The 17,774-nt window shown below is 47.7% G+C and overlaps 1 protein-coding gene across 1 annotated transcript; it reads left to right on the top strand.

Annotated features, from left to right (window-relative positions):
* Positions 1-804: 804 nt before the first annotated feature.
* On the top strand, positions 805-6,554 carry emx1 (empty spiracles homeobox 1). Its single transcript, XM_041854128.2, has 3 exons — positions 805-1,390; positions 4,184-4,368; positions 6,322-6,554. The coding sequence occupies exons 1-3, from the start codon at positions 1,045-1,047 to the stop codon at positions 6,487-6,489; spliced, it is 699 nt and encodes a 232-aa protein (XP_041710062.2). The 5' UTR covers positions 805-1,044; the 3' UTR covers positions 6,490-6,554.
* The last annotated feature ends 11,220 nt before the right edge of the window (positions 6,555-17,774 follow it).

Genomic DNA, 17,774 nt, shown 5'->3' with positions numbered 1-17,774 from the left:
TAATATAGTCCTAAGTCAGTAAATATCATCGCTATAAGGATGAGATTTCCCATTTCTGCTGATGAAGCCTTTTTGTCAATCATTACGCTTCATTATCACGGTGTTGTGATATCCAAATGAGTGTTAACTTAACCAATGGGCTGGACTTTGATTTTAAAAGCTTATTTCCTATATATCAAACTGAGAGGCTATCTAATATCACATAAACATACAACCATAGTAATTAGAAGTAATAACAACCTCATGAAAACGTCATTTTGACAGAGCTCTCTTCAGAAACCACAAGCGGTCTTTGGCGCGGGGCGCAGGGAAGGTGCTTTCGTCTGAGGAGACAGGAGGAAACATAGAAACATCGGGGTGGCTTCACTAAAGTCACTTATGACAGGGAGGCTTTGAAGTATTTACCATGAGCATATTATTGATATTATAGGCTTCGCTTTAATAGAGAAAGAACTGTCATTGTCAACCTTGTAAACACTGATTTTCATTTTACGCATCAATTTGATGACTATATTCAGGGCAACAAATGTGGTCAGGGATATTCAACCTGAATGTTTTTGCTGGTGTTGTCTTTGTAGAATGAGCAAAATGTCACCCGAGGAAAAATCGACTATGGTCACTGTACCATTATTTTCACATGAACCTATTGTTGCTTTTGGAGTTGCTGTACGTCATCTCCAACTCCAATCCTGCTCTACCCAATCCAGGCGCCAGGTAGTTGTGAGAACTCGTTGGCAGGTGTACTCGTCCAATCAGCGCAATTTAGCTTTAGCACTGCCGCTCTTGAGTCCCAGTCCTCCAAGTTCCAGAACGTTGACGCACATGTTCTCCTGCCACGCACGGAGCTCCATGGACCAGGCGTCACATCACTAACTCAAAGGTGCTCGAGGTTCCTGCTCAGAACATCGGTCCACCGTAGGTTAACCGTTGGTGCTCACTATGACTTTTTGAGGGGTACCATTGTGACTGGCTTAAAGAGGAAGTTACAAGATATATTCTTTTTTTTTCTTTTTTTTCTGGATTTCTATACCTGAAGTGAGGAAGATGTTTTCGTCGACGGGTAAGCGCTGTTTTACGATAGAATCCTTGGTGGCCAAAGAAAACCCTCTAACCACGGAAGATCCCATCCGACCGACAGCTCTGACTTATTCCAATCCAACTGACGCTTTCATGAACGGGTACCAGGGTCCTACCGGCAGGTCTCTCTATCAGAACCCGGAGTTGGTGTTCCCTGAGTCGGTCAACCACCCCGGGCTGACCATGAACCCCCACCAGCTAGGGGGTGGCCACCTACAGCACCCTGCACACTTCTTTGGTACGCAACACCGAGACCCTCTCAACTTCTACCCATGGGTTTTACGAAACAGGTTCTTCGGACACAGATTTCAAGGTAAAATGATTGATTGATGGTGTGTGTGTGTGTGTGTGTGTGTGTGTTTAAAATGAAATTGAATAATTTCTCAATCCCAATAATGATCAATAATTATAGCCAATGTCAAGCAGCCCAAGTTATGGTTAATTAAGAAAAATAATGCCTCTGGGTTGCTTGTACTTTTGACAATAAGGAGTAAACCACATGACCTACACTGCATGCAGTCAGAAATGTCAATTTCACAGATTAATGATTGACAACAATTTGGTTACAATAAAGATGGGGTTAATCATTCATTTTCATCTATGTTAAACATTATCAGTTAATATTTGTTTTTATTACAATATTATTGTGGTGATCAGACAACGAGGGATGGGCTTTATAGTTAACTTGGATTTTCAACCACAGGTGAACATCAAATATGATCAGTGGTGTAAAGTACTAAGAAAAAATACTTTAAAGTAGTACTGAAGTAGTTTTTTTTTTGTTGGTATCTGAACTTTACTATTTATATTTTTGACTACTTTTACTTTTACTTCACTACATTCCTAAAGAAAATAATGTTATTTTTTTCTCCATACATTTTACCTGACACTCAAAAGTACTCTTTACATTATGAATGCTTAGCAGGACAGGAAAATGGTCAAATTCAAGCACTTATCAAGAGAGCATCTCTGGTCATCCTATTGCCCGTGATCTGGCGGACTCACTGAACACATGCTTCGTTTGTAAATGATGTCTGAGTGTTGGAGTGTGCCCCTGGCTATCCGTAAATTAAAACAAAACAAGAAAATGGTGCCATCTGGTTTGCTTAATATAAGGAATTTTAAATTATTTACACTTTACTTTTCATACTTAAGCATATTTTAGCAATTACATTTACTTTAGATACTTAAGTATATTTAAACCAAATACTTTTAGACTTTTACTCAAGTAGTATTTTACTGGGTAACTTTCACTTTTTACTGGAGTCCATTTCTATTAAGGTATCTTTACTTTTTACTCAAGTATGACAATTGGGTACTTTTTCCACCACTGAAAATACCTATCTATAGTGGATATGAGATAGAGTGTACTTATCTAAAACATTTAAATGTCCCACCTTGGCTACACTTTGGTAAAGGGAAAACGTCAATCAGTTTTGCAACAAAACATCTCAACGCAGAGCAGCAGATGCGCTACTATATGAGGTGTAGACATGTCGATAAAAAAACAAAACAAAAAAAACAACAACATTACGTTGAGGAGAATGTACACCAAAAATTCACCAAACAAGAAATAATAACCAAAATTCACCAAACCAGCCAGAAATGCTAACCAAAAGTCTTCAATTTTGATAAGATAGCCCATGTTATTCCATGCTAAGATATCCATCTGCATTATAATTTTCATATCAGTGCACAAATTCCTTCGGTCTCTACAGAGTTAGTAGGTAAATCAGATTTGAGTTTCTATTCATCCCGTGTTCCCTATAACTGCCTGTTCTGGTGCCTCCAATTGATAACTGAGGACCTCTTTGCTGATTGTTTTCCTTTAGTGTGTTTGTAATTGTGTATATTTGTATTCAATTGTATTTTGTCAATTGTGTGAAAGTGACCTTGGTCTCAGTGACACTCACTGCTTTAATAAAGGTACAAATAAATATAGCATAGTAAACTGACATGTTATGACACCTGTTGTAACATATATGCGAAGCCAATGATACAGATGATAAAATATGTAGGAATCTGTTCGTTTTATTCTAGATCTAAAGTCCAGGTTAACGGAGCGCATAGCGAACCAGTCTATTTTCCCACGGCACCATGGCTGGTTTCCCCACACACCGGGCCACAGACAATCTGTAAAGGAAATATTGTCTTTGTCACGCGGTCAATCCCACTGTGGATTTATCCCGAACCACGCGAAACCACTATCTGAGTGAGTGGGCACATCGTGCACAAAGATTTTATTCCCAAATGTTCTCCCCAAATTTGTTTCAGAATCTGGCAGGATTTTTATGACAACTTTTACTGCCAAATGATATGTCTCACATCACTTGTAAATGTTTTTGTCTCAATCACTTTTAAATACACATAGGGGCCTATATGCACGACAGTCGATTAATGTAATATCTTGCGAGGGGTTATATTCACTTAATTATTATAATGAAAGTAATATCCTACATTTACATTTTTAGTCATTTAGCAGACGCTCTTATCCAGAGCGACTTACAGGAGCAATTAGGGTTAAGTGCCTTGCTCAAGGGCACATCGACAGATTTTTCACCTAGTCGGCTCGGGGATTAGAACCAGCGACCCTACGGTTACTGGCACAACGCTCTTAACCGCTAAGCTACCTGCCGCCCAGGGGGGGATATATGTAGGCTAACTCTCCCTAATGCTCCAGTGTGACTCCATTTAATAGGTCTGCTATACAACTAGGCTACTTGGACTCATACGATCAAGTATTCTCAATATTTGAACACAGGTTTCATATTATTCTCAATTTAAAGAAGGCGAATAATGTTGTTGATTAATTAAATAGTGTCTCATATATATATATATATCCTATGTTGTTGCGATATAAAATCTAGGCCTACTGTTTAAATTGAGGCCTGCATTGATGTAGACGGTGTCTAGACATTAAAACGCTGAATGGACTATACCTCAAACTACACCAAGAGTTTATAAACTGCTGTTCTTTTCCACCTTACTGCACATCAAAACGCGCCTCATGTTGCTCAGTGTGTTCATTGCTTCAATCTAAACCCCACTGTGATTTCCCTCTCTCTCTCTCTCTCTCCCTCTCTCTCCCTCTCTCTCTGCCCCCCAGGAAATGATGTTTCCCAAGATAGCCTGCTCCTTCACGGCCCGTTCGCCCGGAAACCCAAGCGCATCCGCACCGCCTTCTCCCCGTCTCAGCTCCTGCGGCTTGAGCGGGCTTTCGAGAAGAATCATTACGTAGTAGGAGCGGAGAGGAAACAGCTGGCCAACGGTCTCAGTCTGTCTGAAACACAGGTGACATCGGTATCCAATATTGAATTGTATTGAACACGGTTCAGGAATATATATCAATTAATTGTAATAAATTCCAGCCCAAACGGATTCCGCAATCTGGGTTGATAAATTGAGGGTCGGGAAGTCTGCTTCTTCATCGAAATAAAATATCTTCAAGAACATTTAAATAAAGTCTTATGTAATTTGTATTAAGACGTAATAACACACAGATAAATCAGCAAATTATTCTTATTTAGTTGTTATAAATAAAGAAAACAATTGCAGCGTATTCTTTATAAGTTCGATGAAGGGGATCCCTATTCCGTTATATTAGCTTCGTGAAATACATATTTTAAACCGGCTCCATTCACATTATTTTAAATATGATTGCTATTAAAATCTAATTATAATTATAATTATTATAATTATTATTATGAATATACAATTATTATTATTATTCACGTTTAACATTATTATTAGGCTATTATGAACATTAGGCGTATCCATTATTAGGCCTTCTGGAAAACATTCGCTCTTTCCTGCAGGTATAGATAGGACTATAGTTCGTTCACATAGGACAAATAACGACACATTTTTATTCTAAAATTACTCTTAGTGATAGGCCTACTATAAAAAACACTAGACTAATGTAGTAATGTATCGTCAAGCTCAGTGAATCATTTAATAATCAGTTAAAAAGGTCATAAGACTTACCAAGCGTGAGTTCCATTTACAATGCGTTCTGATGATGAACAAAACATACGATATTCTTTAGCTAGAGCATAACGTGTCAACATAACGTCGCCTACAGTGAAATAACGACACACACACAAGTAAAATTCAAATGAATAACTCTACATTTTGATACAAACTCTTTCACCGTCCACTCCTGCATTATTCTCGCTAGTCTTTCAAGATAGGATTTATTATTAAGATAATCTATATACCTACTATAAAACTACAAGACGAATAGGGAAGGCCTCTATTAAATGTCGTTGTTGGAATTAAATAGGCTATGGTTGTTGAATGCAAACAATCGCGGGATAAAAAAATCTTTGTGACTTGTCTTCGATAATGGTGAGGTACGGTCTAACTGCCAGCAACCTAACTTCCATAGGACATCATGGTGAAACGAATCTGCATCAGCATCACTAGGACCCTGATTCATTACAATAGGAGTCCCGTGCCCCCTCCTTGGCAGGCTTGACAGTTGCTTATAATGACAACTAATACTTCAGAATTACATCATTTACCAAACATCATTAAATCAGTTGACTGGATCAACTTGGTGTTGATATGCAAATTATAATATGCAGCCAACAGTATTGGTGTTGAGTGTAGGAAAGCTGTTCATCCAGCTTTGTGCACAGAGGCTGTCTTTTCTTTACGAGTGCTGTTTATGCAAATAGTGGCTATTTGTGAAGGTTTTCCTTGTAACGTTCATGATATGGTTGTTTTTAAGTTTAATGCACTAAATGCATATTTTTTTGGGGGGTTACATTTCATGAGAAACAAAAGTGAAACAGAGCATCCAGGGTGGAAAGACAGAGGTCCCTCCGCCTCTGACCTTCTCCTCCAATGGGTTTTGAGAAGGAGACAAGGAGAGAGGAGAGAGGACGAGAGGAGTGTGAGATCTTCCCAGCATAAAGAGTGGTTCATTGGGGGCGGCAGGTAGCTTAGTGGTTAAGAGCGTTGTGCCAGTAACCGAAAGGTTCTAATCTCCGAGCTGACTAGGTGGAAAAATCTGTCGATGTGCCCTTGAGCAAGGCACTTAACTTCCCAGCATAAAGGAGCCTAGAGAGCCCTCCAATAAAATCAAATAGATGACTCTAATGTCCCTGTCTTCCTCCCCAGTTGAAGGTGTGGTTCCATATCATAGATAGATGTCTGTAATGTCCCTGTCTTCCTCCCCAGGTGAAGGTGTGGTTCCATATCATAGATAGATGTCTCTAATGTCCCTGTCTTCCTCCCCAGGTGAAGGTGTGGTTCCAGAACAGGAGGACTAAGTACAAGAGACAGAAGCTGGAGGAGGAGGGGCCTGACTGTCATCAGAAGAAGAAAGGAAACCACCACATCAACAGATGGAGGCTTGCCACCAAGCAGGGCAGCTCAGAGGACATCGATGTCACCTCTGAGGACTGAGAATACCCCCACACTGCCCTCTACTCCCCTGGCCCTCTACTCCCCTGGCCCTCTACTCCCCTGGCCCCTCTACTCTCCTGGCCCCTCTACTCCCCTGGCCCCCTGGCCCTCTACTCCCCTGGCCCTCTACTCCCCTGGCCCCTCTACTCTCCTGGCCCCTCTACTCCCCTGGCCCCCTGGCCCTCTACTCCCCTGGCCCCCTGGCCCTCTACTCCCCTGGCCCTCTACTCCCCTGGCCCTCTACTCCCCTGGCCCTCTACTCCCCTGGCCCCTCTACTCCCCTGGCCCCTCTACTCCCCTGGCCCTCTACTCCCCTGGCCCTCTACTCCCCTGGCCCCTCTACTCCCCTGGCCCTCTACTCCCCTGGCCCCCTACTCCCCTGGCCCCCTGGCCCTCTACTCCCCCTGGCCCCTCTACTCCCCTGGCCCCTCTACACCCCTGGCCCCTCTACTCCCCTGGCCCTCTACTCCCCTGGCCCCTCTACTCCCCTGGCCCTCTACTCCCCTGGACCTCTACTCCCCTGGCCCTCTACTCCCCTGGCCCTCTACTCCCCTGGACCTCTACTCCCCTGGCCCCTCTACTCCCCTGGACCTCTACTCCCCTGGCCCTCTACTCCCCTGGACCTCTACTCCCCTGGCCCTCTACTCCCCTGGCCCCTCTACTCCCCTGGCCCTCTACTCCCCTGGCCCCTCTACTCCCCTGGACCTCTACTCTCCTGGCCCCCTACTCCCCTGGACCTCTACTCCCCTGGCCCCTCTACTCCCCTGGCCCTCTACTCCCCTGGCCCTCTACTCCCCTGGCCCTCTACTCCCCTGGCCCTCTACTCCCCTGGCCCCCTGGCCCTCTACTCCCCTGGCCCTCTACTCCCCTGGCCCTCTACTCCCCTGGCCCCCTGGCCCTCTACTCCCCTGGCCCTCTACTCCCCTGGCCCTCTACTCCCCTGGACCTCTACTCCCCTGGCCCCTCTACTCCCCTGGACCTCTACTCTCCTGGCCCCCTACTCCCCTGGACCTCTACTCCCCTGGCCCCTCTACTCCCCTGGCCCTCTACTCCCCTGGCCCTCTACTCCCCTGGCCCTCTACTCCCCTGGCCCCTCTACTCCCCTGGCCCTCTACTCCCCTGGCCCCCTGGCCCTCTACTCCCCTGGACCCTCTACTCCCCTGGCCCCTCTACTCCCCTGGCCCCTCTACTCCCCTGGACCTCTACTCCCCTGGACCTCTACTCCCCTGGACCTCTACTCTCCTGGCCCCCTGGCCCTCTACTCCCCTGGCCCTCTACTTCCCTGGCCCCCTGGCCCCCTACTCCCCTGGACCTCTACTCCCCTGGACCTCTACTCCCCTGGACCTCTACTCTCCTGGCCCCCTGGCCCTCTACTCCCCTGGCCCTCTACTCTCCTGGCCCCCTGGCCCTCTACTCCCCTGGCCCCTCTACTCCCCTGGCCCTCTAATCCCCTGGCCCTCTACTCCCCTGGCCCCTCTACTCCCCTGGCCCTCTACTCCCCCTGGCCCCTCTACTCCCCTGGCCCTCTACTCCCCTGGCCCTCTACTCTCCTGGCCCCCTGGCCCTCTACTCCCCTGGCCCCTCTACTCCCCTGGCCCTCTACTCCCCTGGACCTCTACTCTCCTGGCCCCCTGGCCCTCTACTCCCCTGGCCCCTCTACTCCCCTGGCCCTCTACTCTCCTGGCCCCCTACTCCCCTGGCCCCTCTACTCCCCTGGCCCTCTACTCCCCTGGCCCCCCTACTCCCCTGGCCCCTCTACTCCCCTGGCCCCTCTACTCCCCTGGCCCCTCTACTCCCCTGGCCCCTCTACTCCCCTGGCCCCTCTACTCCCCTGGCCCTCTACTCCCCTGGCCCCTCTACTCCCCTGGCCCTCTACTCCCCTGGCCCCCTACTCCCCTGGCCCCTCTACTCCCCTGGCCCTCTACTCCCCTGGCCCCCTACTCCCCTGGCCCCTCTACTCCCCTGGCCCCTCTACTCCCCTGGCCCCTCTACTCCACTGGCCCTCTACTCCCCTGGCCCTCTACTCCCCTGGCCCTCTACTCCCCTGGCCCCCTACTCCCCTGGCCCTCTACTCTCCTGGACCTCTACTCCCCTGGCCCTCTACTCCCCTGGCCCTCTACTTCCCTGGCCCCCTACTCCCCTGGCCCCTCTACTCCCCTGGCCCTCTACTCCCCTGGCCCCCCTACTCCCCTGGCCCCTCTACTCCCCTGGCCCTCTACTCCCCTGGCCCCTCTACTCCCCTGGCCCCCTGGCCCCCTACTCCCCCTGGCCCCTCTACTCCCCCTGGCCCCTCTACTCTCCTGGCCCCCTGGCCCCTCTACTCCCCTGGCCCCCTACTCCCCTGGCCCCTCTACTCCCCTGGCCCTCTACTCCCCTGGCCCCTCTACTCCCCTGGCCCTCTACTCCCCTGGCCCCTCTACTCCCCTGGCCCCCTACTCCCCTGGCCCCTCTACTCCCCTGGCCCCCTACTCCCCTGGCCCTCTACTCCACTGGCCCTCTACTCCCCTGGCCCCCTACTCCCCTGGCCCCTCTACTCCCCTGGCCCTCTACTCCCCTGGCCCCTCTACTCCCCTGGCCCCTCTACTCCCCTGGCCCTCTACTCCCCTGGCCCTCTACTCTCCATGCCCTCTACTCCCCTGGCCCCTCTACTCCCCTGGCCCTCTACTCCCCTGGCCCCTCTACTCCCCTGGACCCTCTACTCCCCTGGCCCTCTACTCCCCTGGCCCCCTGGTCCTCTACTCCCCTGGCCCCCTACTCCCCTGGCCCCTCTACTCCCCTGGCCCCTCTACTCTCCTGGCCCTCTACTCCCCTGGCCCTCTACTCCCCTGGCCCCCTACTCCCCTGGCCCCTCTACTCCCCTGGCCCCCTACTTCCCTGGCCCCCTACTCCCCTGGACCTCTACTCCCCAGGCCCCTCTACTCCCCTGGCCCCCTACTCCCCTGGCCCCTCTACTCCCCTGGCCCCCTACTCCCCTGGCCCCTCTACTCCCCTGGCCCCTCTACTCTCCTGGCCCTCTACTCCCCTGGCCCCCTGGCCCTCTACTCCCCCTGGCCCTCTACTCCCCTGGCCCTCTACTCTCCTGGCCCTCTACTCCCCTGGCCCCTCTACTCCCCTGGCCCCCTACTCCCCTGGCCCCTCTACTCCCCTGGCCCCCTACTCCCCTGGCCCCTCTACTCCCCTGGCCCCTCTACTCTCCTGGCCCTCTACTCCCCTGGCCCTCTACTCCCCTGGCCCCCTACTCCCCTGGCCCCTCTACTCCGCCGGCCCTCTACTCCCCTGGCCCCCTGGCCCTCTACTCCCCTGGACCCTCTACTCCCCTGGCCCCTCTACTCCCCTGGCCCCTCTACTCCCCTGGCCCCTCTACTCCCCTGGACCTCTACTCCCCTGGCCCTCTACTCCCCTGGCCCTCTACTCCCCTGGCCCTCTACTCCCCTGGCCCCTCTACTCCCCTGGCCCTCTACTCCCCTGGCCCTCTACTCCCCTGGACCTCTACTCCCCTGGCCCTCTACTCCCCTGGCCCTCTACTCCCCTGGCCCTCTACTCCCCTGGACCTCTACTCCCCTGGCCCCCTACTCCCCTGGCCCTCTACTCCCCTGGCCCTCTACTCCCCTGGCCCCTCTACTCCCCTGGCCCTCTACTCCCCTGGCCCCTCTACTCCCCTGGCCCCTCTACTCCCCTGGCCCTCTACTCCCCTGGCCCCTCTACTCCCCTGGCCCCTCTACTCCCCTGGACCTCTACTCCCCTGGACCTCTACTCCCCTGGCCCTCTACTCCCCTGGCCCTCTACTCCCTTGGACCTCTACTCCCCTGGACCTCTACTCCCCTGGCCCTCTACTCCCCTGGCCCCCTGGCCTCTACTCCCCTGGCCCCCTGGCCCTCTACTCCCCTGGACCCTCTACTCCCCTGGCCCCTCTACTCCCCTGGCCCCTCTACTCCCCTGGACCTCTACTCCCCTGGACCTCTACTCCCCTGGACCTCTACTCCCCATGCCCTGTGTCCCCTTTCTGAGGACCAATGTCAGACCCTATTTATTATGTAAAGTTATGAAGTATAATGACATGTTACAAGAAGAAAAATAACCCCCCTAAAGGACTAAAAGTATTTGATACGTTTCTTCAACAACAGCAAGAGAAGAGCGTTTTGAGTCGATGGTCGGTGATGCAGAGAAGAAAAACTGACTTCATGACACTTGACTTGTACAGGGGGTGTTCCATCCTGCATCATACAGCTTCTCTGATCTACCCGGCACTTGACTTGTACAGGGGGTGTTCCATCCTGAATCATACAGCTTCTCTGATCTACCCGGCACTTGACTTGTACAGGGGGTGTTCCATCCTGCATCATACAGCCTCTCTGATCTCATAATGTCTGATCTATCTAATGATCTTTGGTGCATGACTTACAACAGCCAGAGGTGAGAAAGGTTTTTGTTTGTGTTTATTTTGACATAACGTTGTGTATTATTACATTATAGACAGTTCACACCAAGGCTGCTTCTGTTCTGCATCTGAGGAATCATATACAATTCTAAGAAAAAATGTTCTTCAGTTTCATAACCGGGCCACGTTCAGTTGTCGAACGTTGCAGATAGAAATGCCACGAACAGAACCGACATGTTTGTTCTACAGAACATATTTCTATGTGAACGTTCCTGCTGAACTCGCCTCTGGTGTATGTGCAATACAGGCATCCACACCTTCACTAAACTCACTGTTGGTGGACTGCTGCATGGATGAGGATTAAGGTGACCAGGACTCAACGGTGGCTGGGGTAGAATAAACCAATCTAATGGTAGACTCTGTCATTACTGGTATGTTTACCGACAGACACATTGACATCCATGTAATATCAAACATATACAAATGTAACGATAAATGTAACAATAAATAAAGATGTTTTAGAAACAAGAACATTAAAAAAAGGAATTAAGAATTTGTTTTGAGCTACGTTTAGCTTGCTCATAGTCTTCTCCTAATGGGGTTGAGAACGACCAGGTAAGGCAGGCAAGGCAAGTAAGGCAGGTAAGGCAGGTAAGGCAGGTAAGGCAGGTAAGGCAGGTAAGGCAGGTAAGGCAGGTAAGGCAGGTAAGGCAGGTAGGGGAGGTAAGGCAGGTAAGGCAGGTAAAGCAGGTAAGGCAGGTAAGGCAGGTAGGGCAGGTAAGGCAGGTAAGGCAGGTAAAGCAGGTAAGGCAGGTAAGGCAGGTAAGGCAGGTAAGGCAGGTAGGGCAGGTAGGGCAGGTAAGGCAGGTAAGGCAGGTAAGGCAGGTAAGGCAGGTAAGGCAGTTAGGGCAGGTAAGGCAGGTAAGGCAGGTAAGGCAGGTAAGGTATGTAAGGCAGGTAAGGCAGGTAAGGCAGGTAAAGCAGGTAAGGCAGGTAAGGCAGGTAAGGCAGGTAAGGTATGTAAGGCAGGTAAGGCAGGTAAGGCAGGTAAAGCAGGTAAGGCAGGTAAGGCAGGTAAGGCAGGTAAGGCAGGTAGGGCAGGTAAGGCAGGTAAGGCAGGTAAAGCAGGTAAGGCAGGTAAGGCAGGTAAAGCAGGTAGGACAGGTAAGGCAGGTAAGGCAGGTAAAGCAGGTAAGGCAGGTAAGGCAGGTAAGGCAGGTAAGGCAGGTAAGGCAGGTAAGGTAGGTAAGGCAGGTAAGGCAGGTAAGGCAGGGTAGGGCAGGTAAGGCAGGTAAGGCAGGTAAGGCAGGTAAGGCAGGTAAGGCAGGTAAAGCAGGTAAGGCAGGTAAGGCAGGTAAGGCAGGCAAGGCAGGTAAGGCAGGTAAGGCAGGTAAAGCAGGTAAGGCAGGTAAGGCAGGTAAGGCAGGTAAAGCAGGTAAGGCAGGTAAGGCAGGTAAGGCAGGTAAGGCAGGTAAGGCAGGTAAGGCAGGCAAGGCAGGTAAGGCAGGTAAGGCAGGTAAGGCAGGTAAGGCAGGTATGGCAGGTATGGTGGAGAGACGAGAGCACCTTTAGTTTAGTTAACAGGTGCCCGGCTGTCTTCCTCAACAGACCCCTTTCTCCTCCAACAGACAGAACATCATCCTCATCCCTAAAGTCTTTCACCTCTAAAAACAGAGTAAAAGTAAGTCCTACTACTCTGTACCATCCCTTTCACCTAGCGCTACATGTCCATATTCACCTAGCGCTACATGTCCATATTCACCTAGCGCTACATGTCCATATTCACCTAGCGCTACATGTCCATATTCACCTAGCGCTACATGTCCATATTCACCTAGCGCTACATGTCCATATTCACCTAGCGCTACATGTCCATATTCACCTAGCGCTACATGTCCATATTCACAAAGTGTCTCATAGTGGAAGTGGTGATCCAGGATCAGGTCCCCCCTTCTATTCATTAGGATTTAAAAGCCAAAATGGATCGTTGATCAGCACTCCCAGATGCTTTGTGGACAATGGGTGGCACACAGTTATTTTCTTCAGAGGTCAAAGACTCTGAATGATGTCATGTCCTGTATGTGCCATCCCTCTCTCCTGGAGCTTTAGTATGCCTACTACTGTTACCCACCCCCTTTCTCATAGATGTCCACGAATCACCTGTCAAGAGAAAGAACCCATGTTTAATGATCCTGCAGTGTCATGGCCGACCCTGACGTCTGACCCCGTGGGGGTGTTGGGTAAACAGAGAGGGGGGAGAGAGGGGGGGAGAAAGGGGGGAGAGAGGGGGAGAGAGGGGGGAGAAAGGGGGACAGAGGCAGAGAGAAGGTCTGAATCACAAATAGCTCCCTATTACCTGTTTAGTGCACTACTTGGTAGCCCACTGTATAGAGGGGATAGGGTGCCATTTGCAATGCTGGGAAAAGAGACCAGGCATCACAGACGACAGTATTATCATTCTGTTGGAGACAGCCCATCAGGCACACAACACAAGGAGCATCTGAAGGCCGGGCGCTGCGTTGCTTTGAAGGATATTCTATCCTCAGCGCAGGTGCAGGTATGTAAGGAAAGAAAAGAGCTGTTAGAATGAATGATTGGAATGTGGCTAGCCGGCTGTCAGAGGGAGATGTAGGCTAACCATCAACACTTCCTACCTGGTACTACGCTTACATTTGAAGTCATTTAGCAGACACTCTTATCTAGGAGAACATGAAACATGACATAATACAGAACCTTAACAGACAAGAACAGCTCAAGGACAGAACTACATCAATTTAAAAGCGGCACACATAGCCTACATATCAATACATGCACACAAAATATATATTTCAAATAGGGGAGAGGCGTTGTGCCGTGAGGTGTTGCTTTAGCTGTTTTTTGAAACCAGGTTTGTTGTGTATTTGAGCAATATGAGATGGAAAGGAGTTCCATGCAATAGTGGCTCTATATAATACTGTACGCTTTCTTGAATTTGTTCTGGATCTGTGGACTGTGAAAAGACCCCTGGTGGCATGTCTGGTGGGGCAAGTGTGTGTCAGAGCTGTGTGTAAGTTTACTATGCAAACAATTTGGGATTTTCACAACACATTAATGTTTCTTATAAAAAGAAGAAGTGATGCAGTCAGTCTCTCCTCAACTCTTAGCGAAGAGAGACTGGCTTGCATAGTATTTATATCAGCCCTCTGATTACAATGAAGAGCAAGACGTGCCGCTCTGTTCTGCAGCTTAACTAGGTATTCCTTAGCAGCACTGGACCACACGACTGGACAATAATCAAGATTAGACTAAACTAGAGCCTACAGGACTTGCTTTGTGGAGTGTGGTGTCAAAAAAGCAGAACATCTCTTTATTACTGACAGACCTCTCCCCATCTATACAACCATTCAATCTATATGTTTTGACCATGACAGTTTACAATCTAAGGTAACACCAAGTCATTTAGTCTCCTCAACTTGTTCAACAGCCACACCATTCATTACCAGATTCAGCTGAGGTCTAGAGCTTAGGGAATGATTTGTACCAAATACACTGCTCTTAGTTTTAGAGATGTTCAGGACCAGTTTATTACTGGCCATCCATTCCAAAACTGACTGCAACTCCTTGTTAAGGGTTTTAGTGACTTCATTAGCTGTGGTTGCTGACACGTATATGGTTGAATCATCAGCATACATGGACACACAGGCTTTGTTTAATGCCAAATGAACGTTATTGGTAAAAAAAATTAATAAATAGAGGGCCTATAGAACTGCCCTGCGGTACACCACACTTTACATGTTTGACATTAGAGAAGCTTCCATTAAGGAAAACTCTTTGAGTTCTATTAGATAGATACAGTGGGTAGAACAGGTATTTAATTCACTGCCGATTTTGCAGGTTTTCCTACTTACAAAGCATGTAGAGGTCTGTAATTTTTATCATAGGTACACTTCAACTGTGAGAGACGGAATCTAATTAAATTAAAGAAAACCCTCTGAGTTCTGTTAGATACAGTAGATAGCTCTCAATCAACATGCGTTTTCTCAACAGCAGGTTATGGTCAATAATATCAAAGGCTGCACTGAAATCTAACAGTACAGCTCCCACAATCTTCTTATTATCAATTTCTTTCAACCAATCATCAATCATTTGTGTCAGTACAGTACATAATGAGTGCCCTTATCTACAAGCATGCTGAAAGTCTTGTCAATTTGTTTACAGAGAAATAGCATTGTATTTGGTTAAACACAATGTTTTCCGAAAGTTTGCTAAGAGCTGGCAGCAAGCTGATTGGTCTGCTGTTAGAACCAGTAAAGGCCGCTTTACCACTCTTGGGTAGCGGAATGACTTTGGTTTCCCTCCAGGCCTGAGGACAAAGACTTTCCTCTAGGCTCAGATTAAAGATATGACAGATAGGAGTGGCTATAGAGTCAGCTACCATCCTCAGTAGCCTTCCATCTAAATTGTCAATGCCAGGAGGTTTATCATTATTGATTGATTACAATAATTATTCCACCTGTCCCACACTAACTTTACAAAATTCTAACTTACAATGCTTTATTTCATTATTAGATTTTTTATGCCTGAATACAATGGCTCACTGTTCATTGTTGGCATTTCCTGCTTAAATATGCCCACTTTGCCAATGAAGTAATCATTAAAATAATTGGCAACATCAAATGGTTTTGTGATGAATAAGCCATCTGATTCGATGAAAGATGGAGTTGAATTTGTCTTTCTGCCCTTAATTTCATTTAAATACTCTAAAGTTTTTTTCCATCATTCTTTATATCATTGATATTGGCTTCATAATACAGTTTCTTCTTTTTAAGTTTAGTCACATAATTTCTCAATATCCAGTAAGTCAGCCAGTCAGATGTGCAGCCAGACATATTAGCCACTCCTTTTGCCCCGTCTCTTTCAACCAGACAGTTTTTCAATTCCTCATCAATCCATGGAGCCTTAACAGTTCTAACAGTCAGTTTCTTAACAGGTTCACGTTTATCAATAATTGGAAAAAGCAATTTCATAAATTCATCAAGTGCAGCGTCTGGATGCTCCTTATTAATCACATCAGACCAACAAATATTTTTAACATCATCCACATAAGAGTCACAGCAGAATCTTTTGTATGATCTCTTATATACTATTTTAGGCCCAGCTTTTGGAACTTTGGCTTTCCTGGATATAGCCACTATATTGTGATCACTGCATCCAATGGGTACGGATACATCTTTAGAACAAAGTTCTACAGTATTAGTAAAAATGTGATCAATACATGTGGATGATCTTGTTCCTGTAGTGTTTGTAAACACCCTGGTAGGTTGATTAATAACCTGAACCAGATTACAGGCACTGGTTATAGTGAGAAGTGTCCTCTTGAGCGGACATCTTGATGAAAACCAGTCAATATTCAGGTCCTCAAGAAAGTAGACCTCTCTGTTTACATCACATACACTATCAAGCATTTCACACACATTATTTAGATACTGACTGTTAGCACCTGGTGGCCTATAGCAACACCCCAAAAGAATAGGCTTTAGATCAGGCAGGTGAACCTGCAACCACAACACTTCAATAACACTTGACATGAGATCTTCTCTAAGCATTACTGGGATATGGCTCTGAATATATGTAGCTACAGTTGTCCCGTGTAGCTCAGTTGGTAGAGCATGGCGTTTGCAACGCCAGGGTTGTGGGTTCTTTTCCCACGGGGGGCCAGTATGAAAATGTATGCACTCACTAACTGTAAGTCGCTCAGGATAAGAGCGTCTGCTAAATGACTAAAATGTAAAATGTACACCTCCCCCATAAGCATTCCTGTCTCTTCTATAGATGTTATATCCTTGTATTGCTACTGCTGTATCGTCAAAGGAATGACCCAATTGAGTCTCAGAAATGGCTAATATACAGTATGAATGTTATCTGATGTTCATAAGTTATTGATTTCATTAACCTTATTTCTAAGGCTACATATATTAATATGGGCTATTTTCAGCCCTTTCCTGGGTAGCTTATCAGAGAGAGACATAATACTGGAAAGAGAAAACAAAACAAGATAAAATATACATTCAGCAGTCCATTAATCAATTGGTGTGTGTGTGCTGTGGGGTTAACGCTACGAACCCATAGGCTTGGCTCTCTCATCCCTTCCAGGCTTCTGGGAGGGAGGGTGGACAATGAGCCTGTCATAGCAGATGTAAGCAATGTCCTCATGCGCTCTGGCAGCTTTCATTGCCGGGATTAGTTATTTTCTCTTCTGGTGCACAGCTTCAGGATAGTCCTCATTGGGGAAGATGTACATTCCCCTCAAGTTCTTGGCTCTTTCCAGAACAGCTACCTTGTCCTTGAACCTCAGGAACTTGGCGACTATCGGCCTGGGCCTGTCACCGGTAGGGGGTTTTCCAGTCCTGTGGGCGCCCATGCTCCAACTCAATCTTCCTGTGGTCCATCTTCATTTTCTCCAAGATCATTTCCCTCACTTTGTCCTCAGAGTCTGTCCAGGTCTCATGTGGAGATTCTGTAATTCTGTCTACAACAATGTTGTTCCGCCTTGATTGTCCCTCGAGATAATCTGATTTCTCCGTCATTGTTATCATGGATTCACACACAGAACTGATGTCCTCTCAATGACTTACAGATTGCTGTCATCTTGCCGTTCTCCTGTTTAAACTCATTGAGCTGACCCTGGGAGAACTGCAAACTGTTCTTCAGGTCCTGGATCTCTCTGGTCAGGTCGTCCATTCTTTTATTAGTTGAATCCACCAGTATTTCGACACAATCAATCAAATTTTATTTATAAAGCCCTTACATCAGCAGATCTCACAAAGCGCTATACAGAAACCCAGCTTAAAACCCCAAACAGCAAGCAATGCAGATGTAGAAGCATGGTGGCTAGGAAAAACTCCATAGAAAGGCAGAAACCTAAGAA

Source organism: Coregonus clupeaformis, unplaced genomic scaffold (assembly GCF_020615455.1).
Source record: "Coregonus clupeaformis isolate EN_2021a unplaced genomic scaffold, ASM2061545v1 scaf0268, whole genome shotgun sequence".
Taxonomy (NCBI): domain Eukaryota; kingdom Metazoa; phylum Chordata; class Actinopteri; order Salmoniformes; family Salmonidae; genus Coregonus; species Coregonus clupeaformis.
This window is presented reverse-complemented; position numbering and strand designations above follow the sequence as displayed.

Excerpts from the sequence above, each read along its gene's own strand:
- emx1 (XM_041854128.2), top strand. The coding sequence starts at position 1,045 with ATGTTTTCGTCGACGGGTAAGCGCTGTTTTACGATAGAATCCTTGGTG. Across the intron at positions 1,391-4,183 it reads CTTCGGACACAGATTTCAAG|GAAATGATGTTTCCCAAGAT; the intron begins GTAAAATGATTG and ends TCTGCCCCCCAG. Across the intron at positions 4,369-6,321 it reads TCAGTCTGTCTGAAACACAG|GTGAAGGTGTGGTTCCAGAA; the intron begins GTGACATCGGTA and ends CTTCCTCCCCAG.